At 41.2% G+C, this 20,000-nt stretch overlaps 1 protein-coding gene across 1 annotated transcript in view; it reads left to right on the forward strand.

The window, feature by feature from the left end:
• The window catches only part of tusc3 (tumor suppressor candidate 3), a 185,183-nt gene that overhangs the window by 152,477 nt on the left and 12,706 nt on the right, over positions 1–20,000 (forward strand). Inside the window, exon 8 of the mRNA XM_080447404.1 lies at positions 4,333–4,407. Coding sequence (XP_080303530.1) covers positions 4,333–4,407 — 75 coding nt within the window. The remainder of the gene's footprint in view (positions 1–4,332; positions 4,408–20,000) is intronic.

Genomic DNA, 20,000 nt, shown 5'->3' on the forward strand with positions numbered 1-20,000 from the left:
AAATCATTTTTAGAGATACGTTTACAATTAGAAAAAGATTCAGGTTGGGGTTAGGTTTAGGATTAGATATTTAGAGGTTAGTTTAGGGAGTTGGGGTTCGATTTTCCCCTATTTTATACTTAGTTGTGCGGTGATGTCAAACATCGAAAAATAGCCGATCTACAAGCTCACAACGTGTCGCAGCGCGACACGTTGTGAGCTTGTGGATCTGCTATTTTCCGGCTTTAGACTTGCGGTTAAAAATGCTCCACAAAAATCATAAATCAATCATAAAATTGGCTTCCTAAAATGTTGATGTCCTCACAAGTATAGTAATACAAACGTAAAAATGTGTGTGCGTGTGTTTTTGTGTGACCACATTTGATTGTATGTGTGGATGTTTGAGCTTCTGTATTTGCCTACGTTCAAATATGTGTCGGGCCGGTGTGTCTGTCTGTGTATCCAAAGGTAATCTAATCAAAAAAAAATCTGAAACGAACAGCGCCAAAATGTCTTGTGCACACTGCCAGTAGGACACAGAATTACCTCCAGTATTTATTCATTTTTTGTTATGTATTTTTATTTCACCTTTATTGAACCAGGAGTAGAGATTCAGAAACTCTTTTTACAAGCAAGGGAGCCCTGGCCAAGAAACGGCAGCATAAAAAAAAGTTCCATGTAAAAATAAACAACATAAAACAGCATCATAAAAGTTATTATATAGAGAAACTCAAAAACAGTAATAACATTACAATACAAAGTGATTTAGTGTTCAGAAGCAGGGCGTGAGCATTTAGTGGCCAAGTAGTTCTCAATCCTATTTTTATAAACTTCCATGCTTATAAGATAGTCTTGTGCAGTGGTTCTCATAGTGGAGTCCGGGGACCCCCAGGGGTCCTTGAGGGGGTTCCAGGGGGTCCCCAGCTAAATGAGTTAATATAGCAACAAGATCAGTTTAACCACTTTAACTCTATACGCATACAGGCTATTTGTTAAACATTTTAACAACACACATCTTGTATGGGGGTCCCAATACATTGATTTGGGGATCCTTGATGAAACAAGAAATGACAGTCATATTATACCTGCTTGTGCCAAGCTAAAACCTTTAGGTTCTGTCTAGCTCTGGTCCTTAGCGTCCATGACGTATAAATACACCTTTTAGGCCAGAAAATACAATATTCCACTGGATTGGAAAATGTTTTAGTTATTCCACTGCGCCCCCTACAGAACTTGTCAATAGAAAAATTCCAGTGACCAAATCTGTAGGGGGCACAGTGGAGTAAAATATTTCCATCCAGTGTAATATTTTTGACGTGAGATAGGCTCCGAGTGTTCCCACTAAGGAAAGTAGGCTTTCAACATCTTAAAACCGTCTTTGTTTTGGTGAGAAGCAAAAGTGTATTTTACATTTTTACTACAGACGAGAGGCTGCGCTACCGGCATGCGAAAAGTAACATAGCGTTAAGGAGAACTCCTTCTAACGCTATGGACCAGAGCTAGGTCATGACTCTGGCATTTTACTAAACCGTACCAAAAATGTGTGTGCGTGCGTGCGTGTGTGTAAAATATGTGGCACCAGGGGTGTACAGGAGGTGGGGTGAAGTGGAGTGCCGCTCCACTAGTTCAGAGCTGCACATGCTTGGTCATGCACATGCGTACCTGTGTGTGTCTACCTCGCGTATTGATCAAAAACAACCATTTGCAGTTTTCGCACATCGCTTACAAAAGCTGCCGACGCCGAGTGTCAACAGTGTGAATTAACATAGGAATGACCTATGCATATCAATGGTCCATTGTGTGACCTGCTATGTAGCCTACTGTAGGTGTAGGCATACTGTCAGGTGTTCTGTCTGAAGCAGTCCAAAGAGAACGTTTGGATAACAGTGGCTGATGGATTCATGAACTAATTACATTACAGAGGTGACTTCTGCCAGGTAAATGCATATGACAACACTAAAGTATTGCCATTATGCAAGTAAAAGAATAAAATGTGATGTACAGTATATTTTGGGTTAACAAATATGCTTACATGTTAAAGAGGTTATTTCAATCGGCGATCGCTCACGCGCGTGTGTATGCGCGAGTGTATGCGCGCGACGTAGCGCTCCACTAGTAAAAAAATCCACAGTACACCCCTGCCCTGGCACACACTGTATCAAAATAAGTTGTCTGCCTCCCTCAACATGATTTGAATGGCTGTTAAGAAAATCATATGCAGCTCATATCTGACTGACTTGGTTAGGTTTATAAAACAGTTTAGGGATATAAAACTGTCAAGCAGCCCAGCGTTATAGTTCTTTTTTTTCTTTTGTTCATTTGAACAAGTGGAGGCAAGGATGCATCCCAGCCATTTAACAGGCTGCTTGGCAGCCAACCCAGCTTTTATCCGTGTACTGTAGCATTCACATTTTTCATCTTTTATCAGTGGAGTGCCCTGTCATTCTTTTCAGTGGAAGTAAGCTTGTTAGATGTGCATTTTGCGCATCGAAATCATATTTCTTCAAATATCATCGGTATTCTGTCATCCCCACAGGAGGATCTAGTTATCCGTTGAGTTTATGTTCACTCCACAGGGAGTGTGTGTGTAGTGGACAGAAGAAAACAGACCATGGCAACACAATGTCCTTATTCAAACTTTAACTTAATTTGCTCATTTGTTCCAAACGTAGCCAATGTTATGCGTGCGACTACCAGTGTTTTTTGCTGTTTTCCATATAATGAGAACATAGACTCAAGGTTGGTCTTTTGTATGAGTCCCAGAAATTCTATAAATCCTGAATGCAATTAGCATTTTTTTTTGACAAATTGCAGCGTTCAATGTGTGTGGTTATAATTATGGTTATATTCATGTATTTGAAATCTAAAAACGTTTAACAAGCAAGATCACAAATCTAGCAAGTTTATATGCAAAAGACATCTATTATACAAAGACCATACTAAAATAAAAACTAAGTAGTAAATGGGGTGTCCTGTGTTGAGGCTTACACAAGAAAGCCACAAGAAATGCATTAACATTTTCCTGTAACAAAATAAGAACTACTTAATTAAAGATTGTTTTTACATACTATATATATACACAGCAGCATGTCTCTCATACACACTCATATCCAGCCTGATCTCCAGAGTTCTCCGTAACATTGCACGGATCCAGTGCACTTCATTCCGTGGATAGTCGCCTAGAAACCCCGAAATTGCGTGCATATGTACGGCGAGTCCCACGGTGGGCGTAACCAGTCGCAACCCGGAAAAACCCGGAAGCAGAGCAGTCCCCACAACAAAATTTACGATTCTGTGCCTATCGGTACATAACTCAAACGGCGCTGAGTAGGCACAGGCGAACGTCACACCGTTCAGGACGGCAACTCGGTCGCCTTAGCTCCCTCGGTGGTCCTTCACGGGGTGACAGTTCGCCTGTGACTGCGCGCCTCCGTCATGGTTTAGTCACAATGGGGGAGATGCGAGGCGGCTATGCACGGAATTTCGGGTTTTTCCGTGTCTATTCACGGAATTTCAAAAACGTTCAAAGAGAACGTTTCCTCTGGAGATCGGGTTGCTCTCTCTCTCTCTCTCTCTCTCTCTCTCTCTCTCTCTCTCTCTCTCTCTCTCTCCCCCCCCGCCTCCTCTCAATGAAGAGTGCCTTTTCTTCTCTTAACGTTCTTTTTACTTTTTGACTCCAATCCAATCTACACAGTAACATTCTCTGCGGTCAGCTTGACCCCGTGCTCCGTACAGTCATACACATGGACGGCCTTTTGAGTAAACGCATGCATTTCAATGTGGACCAATTATCAAGCACGCTGTGTCCAAGGCTCCATATCTCTGCGTGTATTTTTAGTTTTTACTCTATTATAGGTTGCTATGCAACCACTTGAAACCCTTTAAAAAAAAAAAGGAAATAATGAGGGGGCATTCTACATTTCAACACAGCAATGCATCGATATTAGAAAGTAAATTGACTTTGTGATTTGTACTTTTGAGTACTTGAGTTACTAATACTTTGTCCAACGCTCTTCAGTACAGAAGCACATCAGAAACCTATAATGCAGCTACAGTACTGTAGAGTACATTCTGGCTGTGACTGGGGACCAAATTAAAAACTTGCAATATACTGTATGCAATGCCTGTTTCACCATTGTCTGTGCGTGCATATGTGTGTGCGTGCATGCGTGTGTGCTTGTGTGTGTGTGTGTCTCTTTTTATTTTGTTTATATTAATGTTATATTATTTTATTTGTGTTTTGCCAATTATTTGGGGACCCACTTGCAATATCCTGACGGCCCAAAGGTTGGGCCTCGCTGCCCTAGGTGGCGTGTGTGTGTGTGTTGTGTTGCCTTGACAACGGTGTCCCAGACGCAGCGATCACCATGGGGATGGTTCTACTTAACGAGGCTGCTACCTCCAAGGGAGACGTGGGCAAGAGGAGGAGTGAGTACAGTAGCACACACGCACGCATGGACACACACACACACATACACGGCACACACGCACGCACAGAGACACACAACTATCCCTATCTCCATCCCTCTTTCATATCTATCTGTATGTCTGTCTGTCCGTCCCTGTCTCTCGCTGTCTCTTCAGACCAGTCTGTGTGTGTGTGTGTTCTCTCTCTCTCTCTCTCTCTCTCTCTCTCTCTCTCTCTCTCTCTCTCTCTCTCTCTCTCTCTCTCTCTCTCTCTCTCTCTCTCTCTCTCTTTATCTCTGTTAGTCTCTGTGCTTCTTTATCTTAAACATTAGATTTTTTTTAAAGTCTGTTTAGATTTCCGTTGCACAGCACTTTGAGCTGCATTTCTAGTATTATGAGAAGTGCTATATAAATAAAGCTCATTATCATTAACACATTAACTGCCAGAATTATTTTCATATTTTTTTAGCCAGTGCCAGAGTTTTTCATTGGAAAAAAAAAAGTACTCAGGAGCCGAAATACAGCATTTTTAAGTTTTAAGTTAACAAGGAAGTGGATAGGAGTCTAGATCTTCAACTAATCATATCTCCTTGGCCTTTGGGTGAAATTGGAAAAAAAAAAGTAAAAAAAATCTACTTCACGTAGATCTACGCGATTGGCACGTGGCGGCTTTACGGAGGTTCGCGTAGATCTACGTGATTGGCAGTCAATGTGTTAAACACGGTAGTTAGGGTCACCGTCTCAGAAATTGTCAGTGGGTCAGACAGCAGAGTGTCCACAAGTTTCCCCAGGAGCTTACTGGAATAAAGGAGGTGTGTCAATTATGGGCATCACTTCCTGTTGTCAGTCATTCAATTCATTTGAGGGATCAGAGCAGTCAACAACAATGCAGGAACACAACCTCACAGAAATCTGTCAGGTTGTGCAGATCTGCAAGCTCGATACGTTGCACGAGGCGACACACCTGGATCCCCATGCAGTGATGCAGGGGTCACAGCAGCAACAGCAGCAGCCAGTCAGAATGAAACACAGGACAGGAGTTAGACTACGAGCAAGTGTCAAGAGCCATCATTCATTTGAATCAGCTGTGTGGAGGGTTGTAGGCAGATTAACCGATTCTATCCTGCAACGCATCTTACAAATGTCTTCTAAAACTGGTTTCTGAAAAACGTATAGCTATATCAGTGACGCCCAAACTTGTTCATATCAAGGACCCCCCCAAAATGATATGTATCTGGCCGCGGACCCTCATCTAAAAAATATGTTCTCTTTAAAAAAAATAGGCCTATATATTCAAAGATTTGCAAAAATGGTCACGCTTTTTCTAAAAAAAATAGCAGATCTACAAGCTCTACATGCTACAAGCTATGAGCTTGTACATCTGCTATTTTTGAATAGCCAAAGACATCTAAAAATGACACAGATTGAATGGGTTAATATGACCCGTCTTCAGATTTATGTCAGGTTGTTGACATCGACACTATTGTTGACTGACACGGATCACTCTTTAATGAACTGAATGAATTCATTCAGGAAGTGATGCTCCATAATTCACACAAAGGCCTCATGGGACACGCTGGAAACTCATGGATAATGAAGATGAAGATGGGGAAGTGGGCAGAAAGAAGATGATGGCATTTTATGACAGAGCCCCCACACACTGGGTGGGTGGAGAGAGAGACGGAGAGCGTGGGTGGGGGTGGGTGGAGGGGGTGGGGGGACAGCAGAGCCCTGGGGCAGCTCAGTGGAGGATGGAGCAACACCAGGCAACACCATCAGATACAGTGGCGGGAAAGTAACTAAGAACATCTACTCAAGTACTGTACTTAAAGTTGCGTTATATTATGTCACTTTTTCTTTCGTGAATACATTTATTATGTTGTCCAATCTGTATGGTAGAGCAGTGGTTCTCAAACTTTTTTTTAATGTCAAGGACCACCAAATGAATATGTATTTGGCCACGGTAGCTTGTATATCTGCAATTTTTTTGAATATCCAACATATCAAATATGGATATGTGGTTAAAATGATTGTGATGCTATATTAACACATTTAGCAGGGTAACCCCTGGTCTCCCTGTTTGATTTCTTGTGATTTGTGAGGACATATGGCCCTCTCAAGTATAGTAATACAAGTACAGTCTCTCACACACACACGCGCGCGCGCGGTATCACAGTAACAGTGTGCATAATAACACCACTGTCATTGTAGCGTGAGGGGTATTTAGCATAACTGTCAATTAGACAGAGCAGCTGTGATGATAAGGAGCGCTTGTTTCTCTCTCCAGTTAATGACCAGGATGACCCCTCTCGCCTGGCCCCATTACTGCCTCTCAATGCACAGCTACAATGTTTACATTATGCCTGAGGCGCGCTTGATTCAATTAATTAATTAATTGCACAGTATTATACCACAGGTCAAAAATATAGTGGACACTATTAGAGATGCACGATATTGACATTTTAGCCGATATCAGTTAATATGCAGGGTAAAAAAGGCCAATACCGATACATTACATTATTATATATTATATAATATTGAGCTAATTGCAGATTTTTTTTATTTTTTTCATTTTTAAAAGCCATTAATGGTCACATTATTATTGCATCAATTATCGGTGAAATATCAGTCAATATCAAATCAAATCAAATCAAACTAGAAAAAGTGCTCCTCGGAGCACAGGTCTCCGCCAGGTCAGGTAGGTTATTGTGGCCACCTGGTGGCGCTATAACAGGCCAATGTGAAAAGGGTGCCATTTCTTCCTCGGCCTAGTGGGAATGTGCGTGCAAGTTTTCACGGAAATCGCACGCTGTGTTCATGATTTGAGACATTTTGTTTAAAACGGACTAATCCTGCAAACTTTGGAAGCCAACCTAAGCCAATCTGGATGGAATATGAAATATCAGACAGATCCGCCTTGATCACATGACTATAGAGATACTGTGTACCGATTTGCGTGATGTTTGGATAAAATCTGTAGGAGTAAATGGGTTTTGCACAAAGCGGCCTCCTGGTGGCGCTATAACAGGCCCATGTGAAAAATTTGGGGCAGAGGTTCTGAATTGGCATCCAGGGAGTGTCTGTGCACAGTTTCGCAGCGACCGGGCCAGCGGTGCCAGAGATTAGCTGGTAACACACGGACAGGACAGGACAGGACACACAGACGGACGGACGGACAGGGGGTAAAACATACTCTCTTGCCATGCCTTTCGGCACTTACAAGCGAGTGTTAGTCGACCAAAGTGCTGTACATGTCCAAAAAAAAAACAATGCAACGAAACAATACAATCAAACGCTGTAGTGTGATACAAAACGCAAAAAGTTAACATTATGGAGATAAGAGGTTTCTGTCCGACAGCAACGACATTCTGTATGTAGGAGGGAATTACCAGTGACTGATGATAAAAAAAACTCCATTCAAAGTGAAAAGTCCAACTTTGATTTTCCACATTGTTTTGGGTTTATTATTATTATTATTACTTTTTAAATCCGTTCATGGGCTGAATCACAAATCAGCGACCGCGAACGTGTCATTTAACCCTTTAAGACCGGGAACGCATCTGTGTCATGCTTTACATGTCTTTGACTAAATATACAAGCTCATAGCACGGCACCGAGTGCCACGCCATGAGCTTGTAGATCTGCTATTTTTTTGAAAAATCGTGAAAATGTGTGCACATTTTTGAATGTACATGTTTTTTAAAGCAAATGTTTTTAACTCAAATCTTTGCTTCTGGGGATTCTATGTCTTCTAAATCCTAACACTTTTTTTTAAATATTTATTATGTTGCTTATAATATCAGTGGTTCTCAAACTTTTTTCATGTCAAGGACCACCCAAAATGTTGTTCCAGGGACCCCCCCTAGAAGTAAAGATTTGAAATAAAAAAAAATTGCTTTAAAAATCTATATATTCAAAGATTTGCAAAAAAAAATCATGATTACAAAAAATATATATCGCAGATCTACAAGCTCATGCTATGAGCTTGTAGATCTGCTATTTTTGAATAGCCAAAGAATAAAATAATGGTCAAAGCGGTTACTCACAGATGCGTTTCCCGGTCTCAGTGGGTTAACAGTTTGACGTGAATGGGGAACCCCCCCCCGTGGCCTTTTCCCGTGATGAGCCTGCTACAATGGGAAGTTTGGTGAGCTCCATTGAACTCTGCATGGTTCTCTAAAATGCCAGAGCGGTGCAGCTGAAGTGCAGTTGTCACCTAGCAAACACAACACCGTTCATCATCCCAGCTGGAGTCGTGCTCAACCTTATCCCATTTAGACCTGGAACGCATCTGTGTGTCACTTTTTCATTTGAGCTAAAAAAAAGCATTATTTTACACTTGGGCTATTCTCAAAAATAGCAGATATACAAGCTCGTAGCGCGGCACCGAGTGCCGCGCTACGAGCTTGTAGATCTGCCATTTTTGGAAAAATCGAGAAAATGTGTGCAAATTAATGTATTTATATTGTTTTAAAGTGAACATTTTTTAACTCAAATCTTTGCTTCTGGGGGTCCCTGGAACAACATATTTTGAGATGGGGGGGGTCCGTGGCCAAATACATATCATTTTGGGGGTCCTTGACATGAAAAAGTTTGAGCACCACTGATATAGAAACATACGTTTTTTTTCAGAAAACTGTTGGGATTTAGAAGACATTTTGTAGAATGGGCTTCAGGTCAGGTTATATTAGCTGCTCTGGAGGTGGCGCGTATGAAGAAGAAGTAGTACCCACTCCTCGCTTTTTGTTCTCCAGTGCATTCACAGCAGTGATGGAAAAGAAGTGCAAAGTAGCAATACCACTGCAGTATTATACAATATAATCTGTTATGACGCTGCTGTCGGGCAGAAACCTCTCATCTTTATATTTTAACTTGTTGTGTTTACTTGATCATACCACAGCGTCGCACAAAAGTGGCAGATATACAAGCTCGAAACGTGGCGCGAAGCGACGCGTTTCGAGCTTGTAGATCTGCTATGTTTTGCTATTTTAGAATTTGAATCCTGAAAAGTCACAGGTTTCCACTCGACAGAGACGATGAGAAAAAGGACTATATATTCAAAATTTAGTAAAAGTACAAAAGTGTTGGCATAAAAATATACTTACAATACCAAAGTAAAATTACTAACTCTTTTCAGAATTATTATGATAAAACAAATTGCAGATCTACATGCTCTGAACGTGGTTCAATGCGACGGGTTGTGATGCTTGTACTGCAGGAAGCTTTTCTTCCTATTGTTTAGTGTTATTATTGTCTCCGCCAGGCCAAAAGGCATGGCGAGAGAGTATGTTTTGCCCCCTGTCCGTCCGTCCGTGTGTGTGTCATTCTGTCTGTGTACAGCTAATCTCCGGCACCGTTGGCTTGATAATGATCGCAGCAAAACTGAGCACACACACTCCCTGGATGCCACAGCAGAACCTCTGCCCCAACATTTTTCACATGGGCCTTTTATAGCGCCACCAGGAGGCCGCTTTGTGCAAAACATATTTTTTGACAGCAATCCAAATCGGTACACAGTATCTCTCTATAGTCATTAAACGAAACGGGTCTTTCAGATTTTTCAGATTTTTCATATTCCATCCTGATTGGCTAAAAATGGCTTCCAAAGTGTTGAACAAAATGCTTCAAATCATGAACACAGCATGCAATTTCCGTGACATTTTGCATGTACATTCCCATTAGGCTGAGGAAGAAATGCCACTTGAACATTTTCAAATCAGTCTCATGGTAGCGCTATAACAGGCCGATTCGTGTTTTTACCTATAACTGCACCAATCTGTGTAAAACTTTGTATGCGCACTCCCTAGAGGTCAAGGAACAACCTTTGCCCTGCATTTTTCACATCTGCGTGTTATAGCGCCACCAGGAGGCCGACTTATGTAAAACATTTTTTTAATATTACCCCTTCCGATTTTATCCAAATTTCACGCAAATCGGTAAACATGATGTTTATAGTCATGTGATCAAGACGGATGTGTCATCCTAATTGGCTAACATTGGCTTCCAAAGTTTGCAGGAGAGGTCCGTTTACAACAAAATGCCTCAAATCATGCGCGCAGTGTGCGATTTCCGTGAATTTTTACACACACATTCCCACTAGGCAGAGGAAGAAATGCCACCCTTTTCACATTGGCCTGTTATAGCGCCACCAGCAGGTCTAATTTAACAAAACATATGTTTGGAACAAAATGTCTCAAATCATGAATGCAGTGTCCGATTGCCGTGAAAGGCCTAAGAACAAATGGCACCCTTTTCACGTTGGCCTATTATAGCGCCACCATGAGGCCACAATAACCTACCTGACCTGGCGGAGACCTGTGCTCCGAGGAGCACTTTTTCTAGTTGCTGTTTCATTCCTCCTGTCTGCATAGTACAAAGTGTCTGCACAGTACAAAGTGAGTTTGATCCCTGTGTGTATCATCCAGGCAGGTAATGCTGATTCACAGCAATGCACTGCCTGAAATACACTTAAAGGAATACTTTACCCCAAAAATTTCATTTTATTCGTTAAAAGAAAGTTACTTACTTACTTAGACTTAGTTCCTCCCGTTCCTATTGGAACATTGGGCGACGAGTCTTCTCCATTTACTCCGGTCTCTGGCGACCCTTCTTGCTCCGTGCCAGCCGACACCCATCTCGCTTAGGTCTTCCTTAGCTGTCTGTCTCCATGTCCTCTTTGGCCTCCCTCTCTTCCTCTTTCCACCTTCTGGCATCCAGTCCATTGCCACACTTGCCGGTCTCTCTCTTGGTAGTCGGAGTACGTGTCCAGCCATTCTCCTTCTCCTTTCATCGACGATGACAGACAGTGGTGCTACCCCTGCCCTTCTCATCACCTCCTCGTTGGTGATGTGGTCTCTCCATGAGATCCTCAGGATGGATCTGAGGCATCGTCGGTGGAAGACATCCAACTTGTTGGTGGTGTTGGCTGTCTTCATCCATGTCTCACAGGCGTAGGTCGCTGTTGGGATGACCACTGACATGTAGAGGCGTAGCTTGGTGGCCGTAGAGATGGTTTTAGACGACCAAATGTTGCGGAGCCGTTGAAACACTCCTGCAGCTTTTTTACATAAAAAAAAAAAGAAAAGAAAGTTACATAGTGCCCCTTTAACTGTTTTTGTCTCCGCCAGGCCGAAAGGCATGGCCAGGACTATGTTTTGCACCCTGTCCGTCCGTTCCTCTGTGAACAGCTAATCTCCGGCACCATTGGCTTGATCGCAGCGAAACCGTGCACACACACACTCCCTGGATGCCAGAGCTGAACCTCTGCCCCAATTTTTTCACATGGGCCTGTTATAGCGCAATCAAGAGGCCGATTTTTGCAAAACAAATCTTTTGACAGTACTCCTACAGATGTTGTCCGAACATCACGCAAATCGGTATACAGTATTTCTATAGTCATTAACGAAACGGGGCTTTCAGATTTTTCATTTTCCATCCTGATTGGCTTTGCCTCCAAAGTTTGCAGGAGTGGCCCTTTTTGAACAAATCCGCAAATCATGAACGCAGCGTCCGATTGTGGTGAAACTTTGCATGCACTTTGGCACTACATTGAGGAACACATGCCACCCTTCTAACATTTTGTCCAAACATCACGCAAATCGGTGCACATTATCTCTATAGTCAAGTGATCAAGACTGATCTGTCTGATTTTTCATATTCCATCCTGGTTGGCGAATTCCCTACATTGCTGACCCACAATAACCTACCTGACCTGGCGGAGACCTGTGCTCCGAGGAGCACTTTGTTGTTGAGGGGACCAATTGCAATCCATGTGTGGTTATTGCTTCATTACTACAAATAAATTAACTAAATAAGATTAGGTGCCAAATAATTACTGTTGTTCTTGGAACCCAATTTAAAAATATGACTTACTGTGACTCAGACCTTCTTAACAACATTTACTTACAAAATGTATGTTTGATAATATCACAATTTGTGTATGTAACCAACACATAACTAACATCTTGGCCATTTGGGGTCAAGTATCTAAAAGCACACCTTCAGCAAGACAATTCTCATTGATCTTTGCACATCCAGCTTGTGATCAACTGTATCAAACGCAGCAGAAAACTCTTGAGTTTATCCCAATATCACTTTTGAGAAGTGCAGTTCAAGTGCTCTGATGAAAACCAGACTGAAACTTTTCACAAAGCGAGTGGATGTTCATTAAACATCAACAAAGTTGAGAACAATACCACTTCCTCTAATGCTTTGGAAATAAAGGGTCATTTGGATAGATGAAGTTATAGAAGATTGTTAGTTTCCTTTTCAATAGTGGTTGAACAAGAGCCAATTTTTTAAAAATCGGAGGAATAACACCTGAAGATTTATCTGAAGATAAGAAGGCAGATCTCCTTTAAAAATATTGTTGGCAAAGGAGAGTTTCATGCCGTTAATTATCCTCAGTAAATCAGAAGCGCACACCGGATAAAAAAAAGTATTATAATCGTCGATACACGTCCCTGTGTGGTAGAGTGCACAAAGATGATATGATTTCTTTAGTGCTAAAGAATGTGTCGATAAAAGAAGGTCCGGAAGGCGTTACATCTCTCAATAGAAATGAATTCATTGGAATGGGGAGGGCTTTTAATAAGAGAATGGTTCTGAATAGAAATTAGGAGTCATGAGGATTTGAAGCAGTGAGATGTGAGAAATATTTTTGATCTTTCTTCCTTTCTTTGTTTCTTTTACAGTGATTCTCAAACATCTTTCATGTCAAGGACACCCAAAATCATGTATTTGGCCGCAGACAAATACTGAAAGTATTGTGTATCCCCATACAAGATTTGTCTTTTTCAAAAACACTTTTCCCAAAATGTCATTTCATCATCTTTTGAAAATATCAGACCTACAAGCTAATGTACAGTATATAGCCTTTAAGTGGTTAAACTGAATTTGATGCTATATTAAAGAGGTGGTGCCATGTTTTTGCACTTTTTCTGTTTTTCATGGGTCTATGAGGTTGATAGAACTTCATTAAGCCCCCCGGTGGTGTTTTTATGGTGTTTTATGTCTTCTCTGACTATTTGGAGTTTCTTCCTGGAGGCTGAAACCTTGAGGGTCAAACGTGCCAATAGAGAAACAGCGCTTTAGTGACATCACAAAGCCATACCCTCCCCCTCATTATCATAACACAACAGGTGTGGGCATGAGGAGGAGGAGGGACTAGGACAGGTGGGTGGTGCTAAGGTGAGAACCAGGTATACTTAATGAACTGGAGGCGTGTCCACATAAAAATAACATTTTAACACTTACTGTACACTTTTTTTTTTTGAAAAAAATCCTTACATAATAATAATACCTTATGATCAGGTTTTAGGGTTGAAAAATATCATGGCACCCCATCTTTAACTAATTTAGCTGGGAACCCCCTATAGAAATCCTTCAAGGACCCCTGGGGGTCCCCAGACCCCATTGTTCTACTGTGTTGGTTCAACTCTTTTAACACATTTACTGCCAGAGTTTTTTTTTTAAACAGGGTACATCCAGTGCCAGTGCTTCTTACCGTTTACACTGATCTGTTTAGAGCTGTAGAAGCCTCCACGAGGACCCGGATGTAAACAAAGGGTGTCTGCGCGATGGTCGTGGGCCCTCTCTAACGCCTGGACCAATAACGTGTCTAACGCGATCCGCCATCGTGCGTCGAAAATGTCTCGTTTTCACCACGGTAAAAAGATATGGAGATATGGACCTTTTTCTCAAGATCCTATCATTGGAGTGGACGGGGAGGTACGTTTTTTGGACTAGATTCGCATCCGTCCATTCCATTTCAAAGGGTCCGCGGATCATTCCTAAGTTGCGTTAGAGCGCCCCCATGTGGGAAAAAAATTAAAATAAATTGACATCACGTAGATCTACGGTTATGGCACTCAATTAAGCTCTTTCGTGACAGTGAAATTGGACCATCATGTGTAAGCTTCCCGTTTACGTTCAGCACATGTATACACTATGTCCTTCTTATAGTCTGGACACGGTCATTAACACATGGTATTGGCCTCGTTAGCCACTTAGCCTAAAGGAGCACTTCACACGTTATCTTCATAATTGGTTCTCACTCAATGCTCATTATAAAATGACACAATTTCTGTCTACTCGCTCTGTGTCTCAGAGGAGGGCTGTGGACAGTCGAGAGACCTGCCTACCACCAGCATCATCGATGGGGATTCCAGGGTTAATAGCTATAGAACCTTTTTTTTTTGCATTAAAGGTAGGATAAGTGCTAGTTTTTGGTTAAAATCAATATATGTTTTAGCACTATATATGTTAAAGCACTATATTCTGATAGTAATCATTGCTATAGAGTGTTTGTTCAGTAACATGAGTATCCCTGTCTGTCCAGCTCTTTAATAAACAGAACATAAATGTTCAGGTAGGTGACACAATTTCAGCCAATCTGGAGAGAGTACCCATTTATCAGCTTCATTTTTATAATGTTCCAGTTCCAATTTTGTCTGCTCATTTCTTTGTGTCATCACTTCCAATTGCACTAGTTTACTCTTCTTTCCTGATTGCATTTTCTGTTTAATAAAGAGCTGGAGAGACATGGAGACTCCTGTTACTGAACAAACGCTCTATAGCAATGAGTACTATCAGACTATAGAGCTATTCAACACTTATTTTAACGGAAGAAAATCACTTACCCTACCTTTTAATGAAAATAAGAAGAAAAAAAATTGTTTGAAATGACCTGGCCTATAAAGATGTCACTGGTAGGGTTTCTGAACTGTCCACAGCCCTTCTCTGAGAAATGTTACCATCTTTTAATGAACATTAGTGAGGGCCAATTATATGAAGATAAGGTTGAATATGGGTGAAGTGCTCCTTTAAACCATGTATTGACCAGTGGTCCCCCATGGGGCTCTATATTGTGTCCGTTTCTTTTCTTCTCTGTAGTGTACACCAAATCTCTGTTGGAAATAGGTAATAAGCTCACAACGCAACGCATTGTGTGCTTGGGGGAAAAAAGGATATAAAAGAGGCCTTTTTAATGAGGGAACATCTGTGGATTCTCACACACACCAACATACAAGCTAAGACATTAACTTTTCAAATCTTCATATGCACACCCATGCATACTGTATGTACGCAACGTATTTTTCCTCGAGAAGGCAACATGAAGCAATTAAAATGATAATGATTTCATAATAACTTCAAGCCATGTTGCCTGGCATCTTCGCATTTGCCTGGGAAACACGCATAATACAAGCACATACACACACACACGCACACGCACACACACACGCACACACATCCACACACATAATTATCGCCTACACACAATCACAAATCATGTCACGAATAATAAATTAATAAGGCGATTTCCACGTCTAGCGACATCATAGCTTGTATTATAGACTGAAGTAATTTGCTAATTCTCTCCGTCTCTCTCTCTCTCTCTCTCAGCCTCCCACACATAAACAGCCAACGCATATCCTCATTTTTTATAAGCGCTGCTTTTATATGGATTCAGCCACCTACCTCGTTTAATTGCCGGTGGCTAATTTAATTAAACCAAACCAAACATATGAAACGGATTATATTTTTAGCGCCGCTAATATTTATAGGAGTAAAAGTACACACACACGCACATCTTAAACACACCCGACACACTCCTACACGATACAATGAGATCGCACACACACACACACACACACACACACACACACACACACACACACACACACACACACACACACACACACACACACACACACACACACACACACACACACACACACACACAGACAATGCTTCGCATACACACAAAGGCTCATACACTTTGTTTTAATTTAACTCCAAAGAGAGTACAAACTGTTTCACTCTTTCAAATTAAATTAACAACGCAATTAACATTGTGTGTGTGTGTGTGTGTGTGTGTGTGAGCGGCGGTCGTGTACACAGTGAAATGCACACACACACGCACACGCACACACTGCACACATAATGTATACATAAATGTAATAATGTGACATTAGAGTAGCATAGCAGAGGACAGTCAGACTGTAATGGGGGTTTTGATTGATTGATTGAAAACGTTATTTGTACACAAAAATCCATCTCTTCATACCTGCGTACACCAGGCAGGGCAGGTAAAGAACTGTCGTCATGGACTGCTCGGTGGAGATCGAAAAATCTGTGTAATCACGCACACCTGGGCCTTATATACCTGTGCGTGCCATTAGGACTGGTGTGTCTTAAAGAGATATCCACGTCACAAGTGAGGTCGGGTCATTCTCCATATGAAATATGTTTGGTGGAGAGATAGTCTCGATACGATAGAGAACCTTTATGTCTTCTGGTAGGTCATTCCACATTTTGGTTGCAGCATAGTAGAATGTATTTTTACCCATGGTTGAGCCAAGGATTATGCTTGAACAGTTGACATAATCTGTAGATGAGGCACTTAAATTCTCAGAACAGAGACTCCATACTGCTGAACACACATGCACGCACGCACGCACGCACGCACGCACGCACGCACGCACGCACGCACGCACACGCTTGCATTTGTTTTGGTACTTGGTCTGCTCTTTGTTCCCTCTACACCAAAGCACTTAGCTGAAAATAGCCAACTCATCGCAACTTGTAGATTTGCAATTTTTCGGCAAATGTTTCCCCCAGAATAGGGATGCTAGGGTTCACGTGGTTAATAATACTAAACATAAACAATACAATAATTCCTATCACACAAAGATTTGGCGGCCCCCTGTTGTAACTCGGACCACCTAGGGGTCCCGGACCACCTAACCCTACACCGAGGGTGTTGTTTGTTTGTTTTTGTGCGATTAATTAACTTGAACTATATATTTTTTCAAACTGCTGTTTGTGTCATTTAAGAACATCCACACAGAATGTGAATATCGCACAGCGTCAGCGACAAAATGTTGTCAGAATGAGGTCGATTTGTCACTGTGAGTAAAGGCATCAACCCCAGGAAGATTAGCTGTCGCCGAGGCGTGAGCTAATGGGGATCCATTTAATAAACAATAAACAATGTATGAATGAGGCATCAACTATGTGAATTGTACTGATGTGAAATACTCACCCGCATTTGTATTTAATTTTATATTCCATTTATTCATCATCACACCCTGTTATGTAAAGACCTTTAAATAGGGTGTAAGTGATTTTGTTTAGTTAAAAATAAGAGTAATAATACCTCTATATTCCCATAGTAATCATTTCTACAGAGTGTTTGTTCAGTAACAGGAGTATCCGCGTCTCTCCAGCTCTTTAGTAAACAGAAAACACATTTTTCGGATCGGTATGCCAATTTCATGAAATCAGCAGAGACAACTCATACAGAGCAAAGGATAAACAAGTGAAATTGTAAGTGATGAAACAACAACAAAAACATGTGAAGTGATATTGGAACACTTTACAATTGAGGCTGATGAATGGGTTCTTTCACAAGATTGGATGTAATTGGTGACCCACCTGAAAATGCTTTTTTTCTGTCTATTATATTGCTGGAGAGACGGGGAGGCTCCTCCGACTGAACAAACACTCTATACTATAGCAATGATTACTATCAGAATTTGGAGCTTTATTTTTTTTAACCAAAAAAACGAAATGATCGATTGAAAAATAGTGCCTTGAAAAACAACAAAGCTCACTTTTTAAGTCTGTCCTTGTGAGTAGAACTCCACTCATGGAAATGTTACTTACCCAAAAAATCATGTTTTTTTTGTGCATGGTTAAAACCACTAGCAGTATATTGCACTCTAAATACATCTCTAAAACAACTATAAGTTGTTTCCCAGTGAGCACTCGCTGACAAGTGGTTTAACTCGGGGCACACTGCTAAACAGAGCGCGTTGAACATGTGATGTCACACAATTATGGCTTCATCAAAGACGAGCAGAAACACCTGTTGTGCATGCATGTTACTGCAGCCTCTGACTGGACAACAGACCAACTTGGGTCAGCGTGTAAATATTATGTGTAAAAGGTTTAGTGTCAGGCCTGCCATGGGGATAACTCTCCACACCAAACATTTATTATGCAGTGCAATCATTTATTAAAAGTGCTCGTCGAAGAAAACGAGCACTCCTTTTTCAATCTGACTGGTTTTCCAATCATACTGTAACATAAGCATTCAACTTACGCAAGCATGATTATCTCTGTATTCCATGTCCATTAAGTCTTACAAGAAGCTTTGTGTTCATCTCTCTTAGGCTGCAAGTCGTTGGTATCGGACAGAAACCTTTTGTGTTTTTTCGTAAATGAATGCCCTACAGTGCTAGCGTAACACAAAAGTATCAAAAGTAGCTGATCTACAAGCTTAAAACGCGGCGCGAAGCGACACATTTTGAGCTTGTAGATCTGCTACTTTTGCTATTATAATTTTTTTAATCCTAAGTAATAATTTTGGACATACAGTATGAGTTTGAGTTTCCACCCGACAGAGACAAAGTTCTAAATAGTAATCTCAACATAACATGTGCATAATGTGGTATTCATAGGGGTACACAACGTCCTTTAGGTCATGAGCTACATGGAACATTTATATGATACTAAAACATGTACTTATTCTTACAAGACATCAGACACACGGGGAAATCAACAGAAAGCTCCAAACTAGACATGTTTGTAATAAATCATACTTACTGTACACAGTACTCATCTGAAGACCAGATATTGGTTAAAAAACTATGATATTTTGAGATATGCAGAGTGCAAGAAACCACCATGGTTGTCATGGTTCATCAAAACACATCAACCACACAAAAACACTATTTTTGGTGGAGTGGGTTGTTAATTCCTCTGAGGAAGAGCCTCTTAGGCTCAAAATGTCACATACTTTGGTGGAATAAAATACATTTTACACTTTTGGAGTATGATCCAGTGTGCTGACTATCTTGCATCTTGACTTCTGCCCTGCACCTGTCACTTAATAGGGTGGATGTACGTGCTTGTTTGTTTGTTTATATAGTACTTGGATATCTCATTGATTATTTATTTCCCTATCCTTAACTAGTGTTTACTCTAACCTCTAAGCCTTAAAACTATTTTAACTTTTTACGTTAATAAGTGTTTACACTCAAAAAGTTTCCCTCCCTTTTTTTTTGGAGACCTCAAAGACAGCAAACAAGAACACACTAGGGCATTCACAAATTGTGATTTTTAGCATTCGACTTCGAATACCTAAACATAGTCGAATAGTCGATGAATCGCAGGATGGCACGGTCATTTCGCGTGGCACAGTCATTTCGGAGCCTGTTATCTTTGTCATAATCTCTCAAGACAGATTCAGAGCTCTGCGGCTGAATCTGTCAGGAGCTCCTGTTACAACGTGTATAGTTAGGAATGTTAGGAATGTAAACAAAGACACGTGGACCGGAAGTGGACGGCTGAGGGCGGACCTAACGGCCAACATCCTGTCATCCACATTCTATTGGGAGGTCCCCCCAGAGTCAAATTCAAAGGAAAAAAACAGCAGAGGGTGCAGTTTTTTCCTTATTTTGGACTATGGCTTCCTAGATTGTCTTTGACATTGAGCTGGGTATGTTGTCAGTGCACATGTTGCTACAGCAGAGCGGCGGAAACGACTAACCACTCACCTCACCACATCGATGGTTCTGGCTCCTTCGGATAAATCCAACCCAGCCTTA

The sequence above is a fragment of the Gymnoscopelus braueri genome, assembly GCF_963280865.1.
Source record: "Gymnoscopelus braueri genome assembly, chromosome: 2".
Classification (NCBI taxonomy): Eukaryota; Metazoa; Chordata; class Actinopteri; order Myctophiformes; family Myctophidae; genus Gymnoscopelus; species Gymnoscopelus braueri.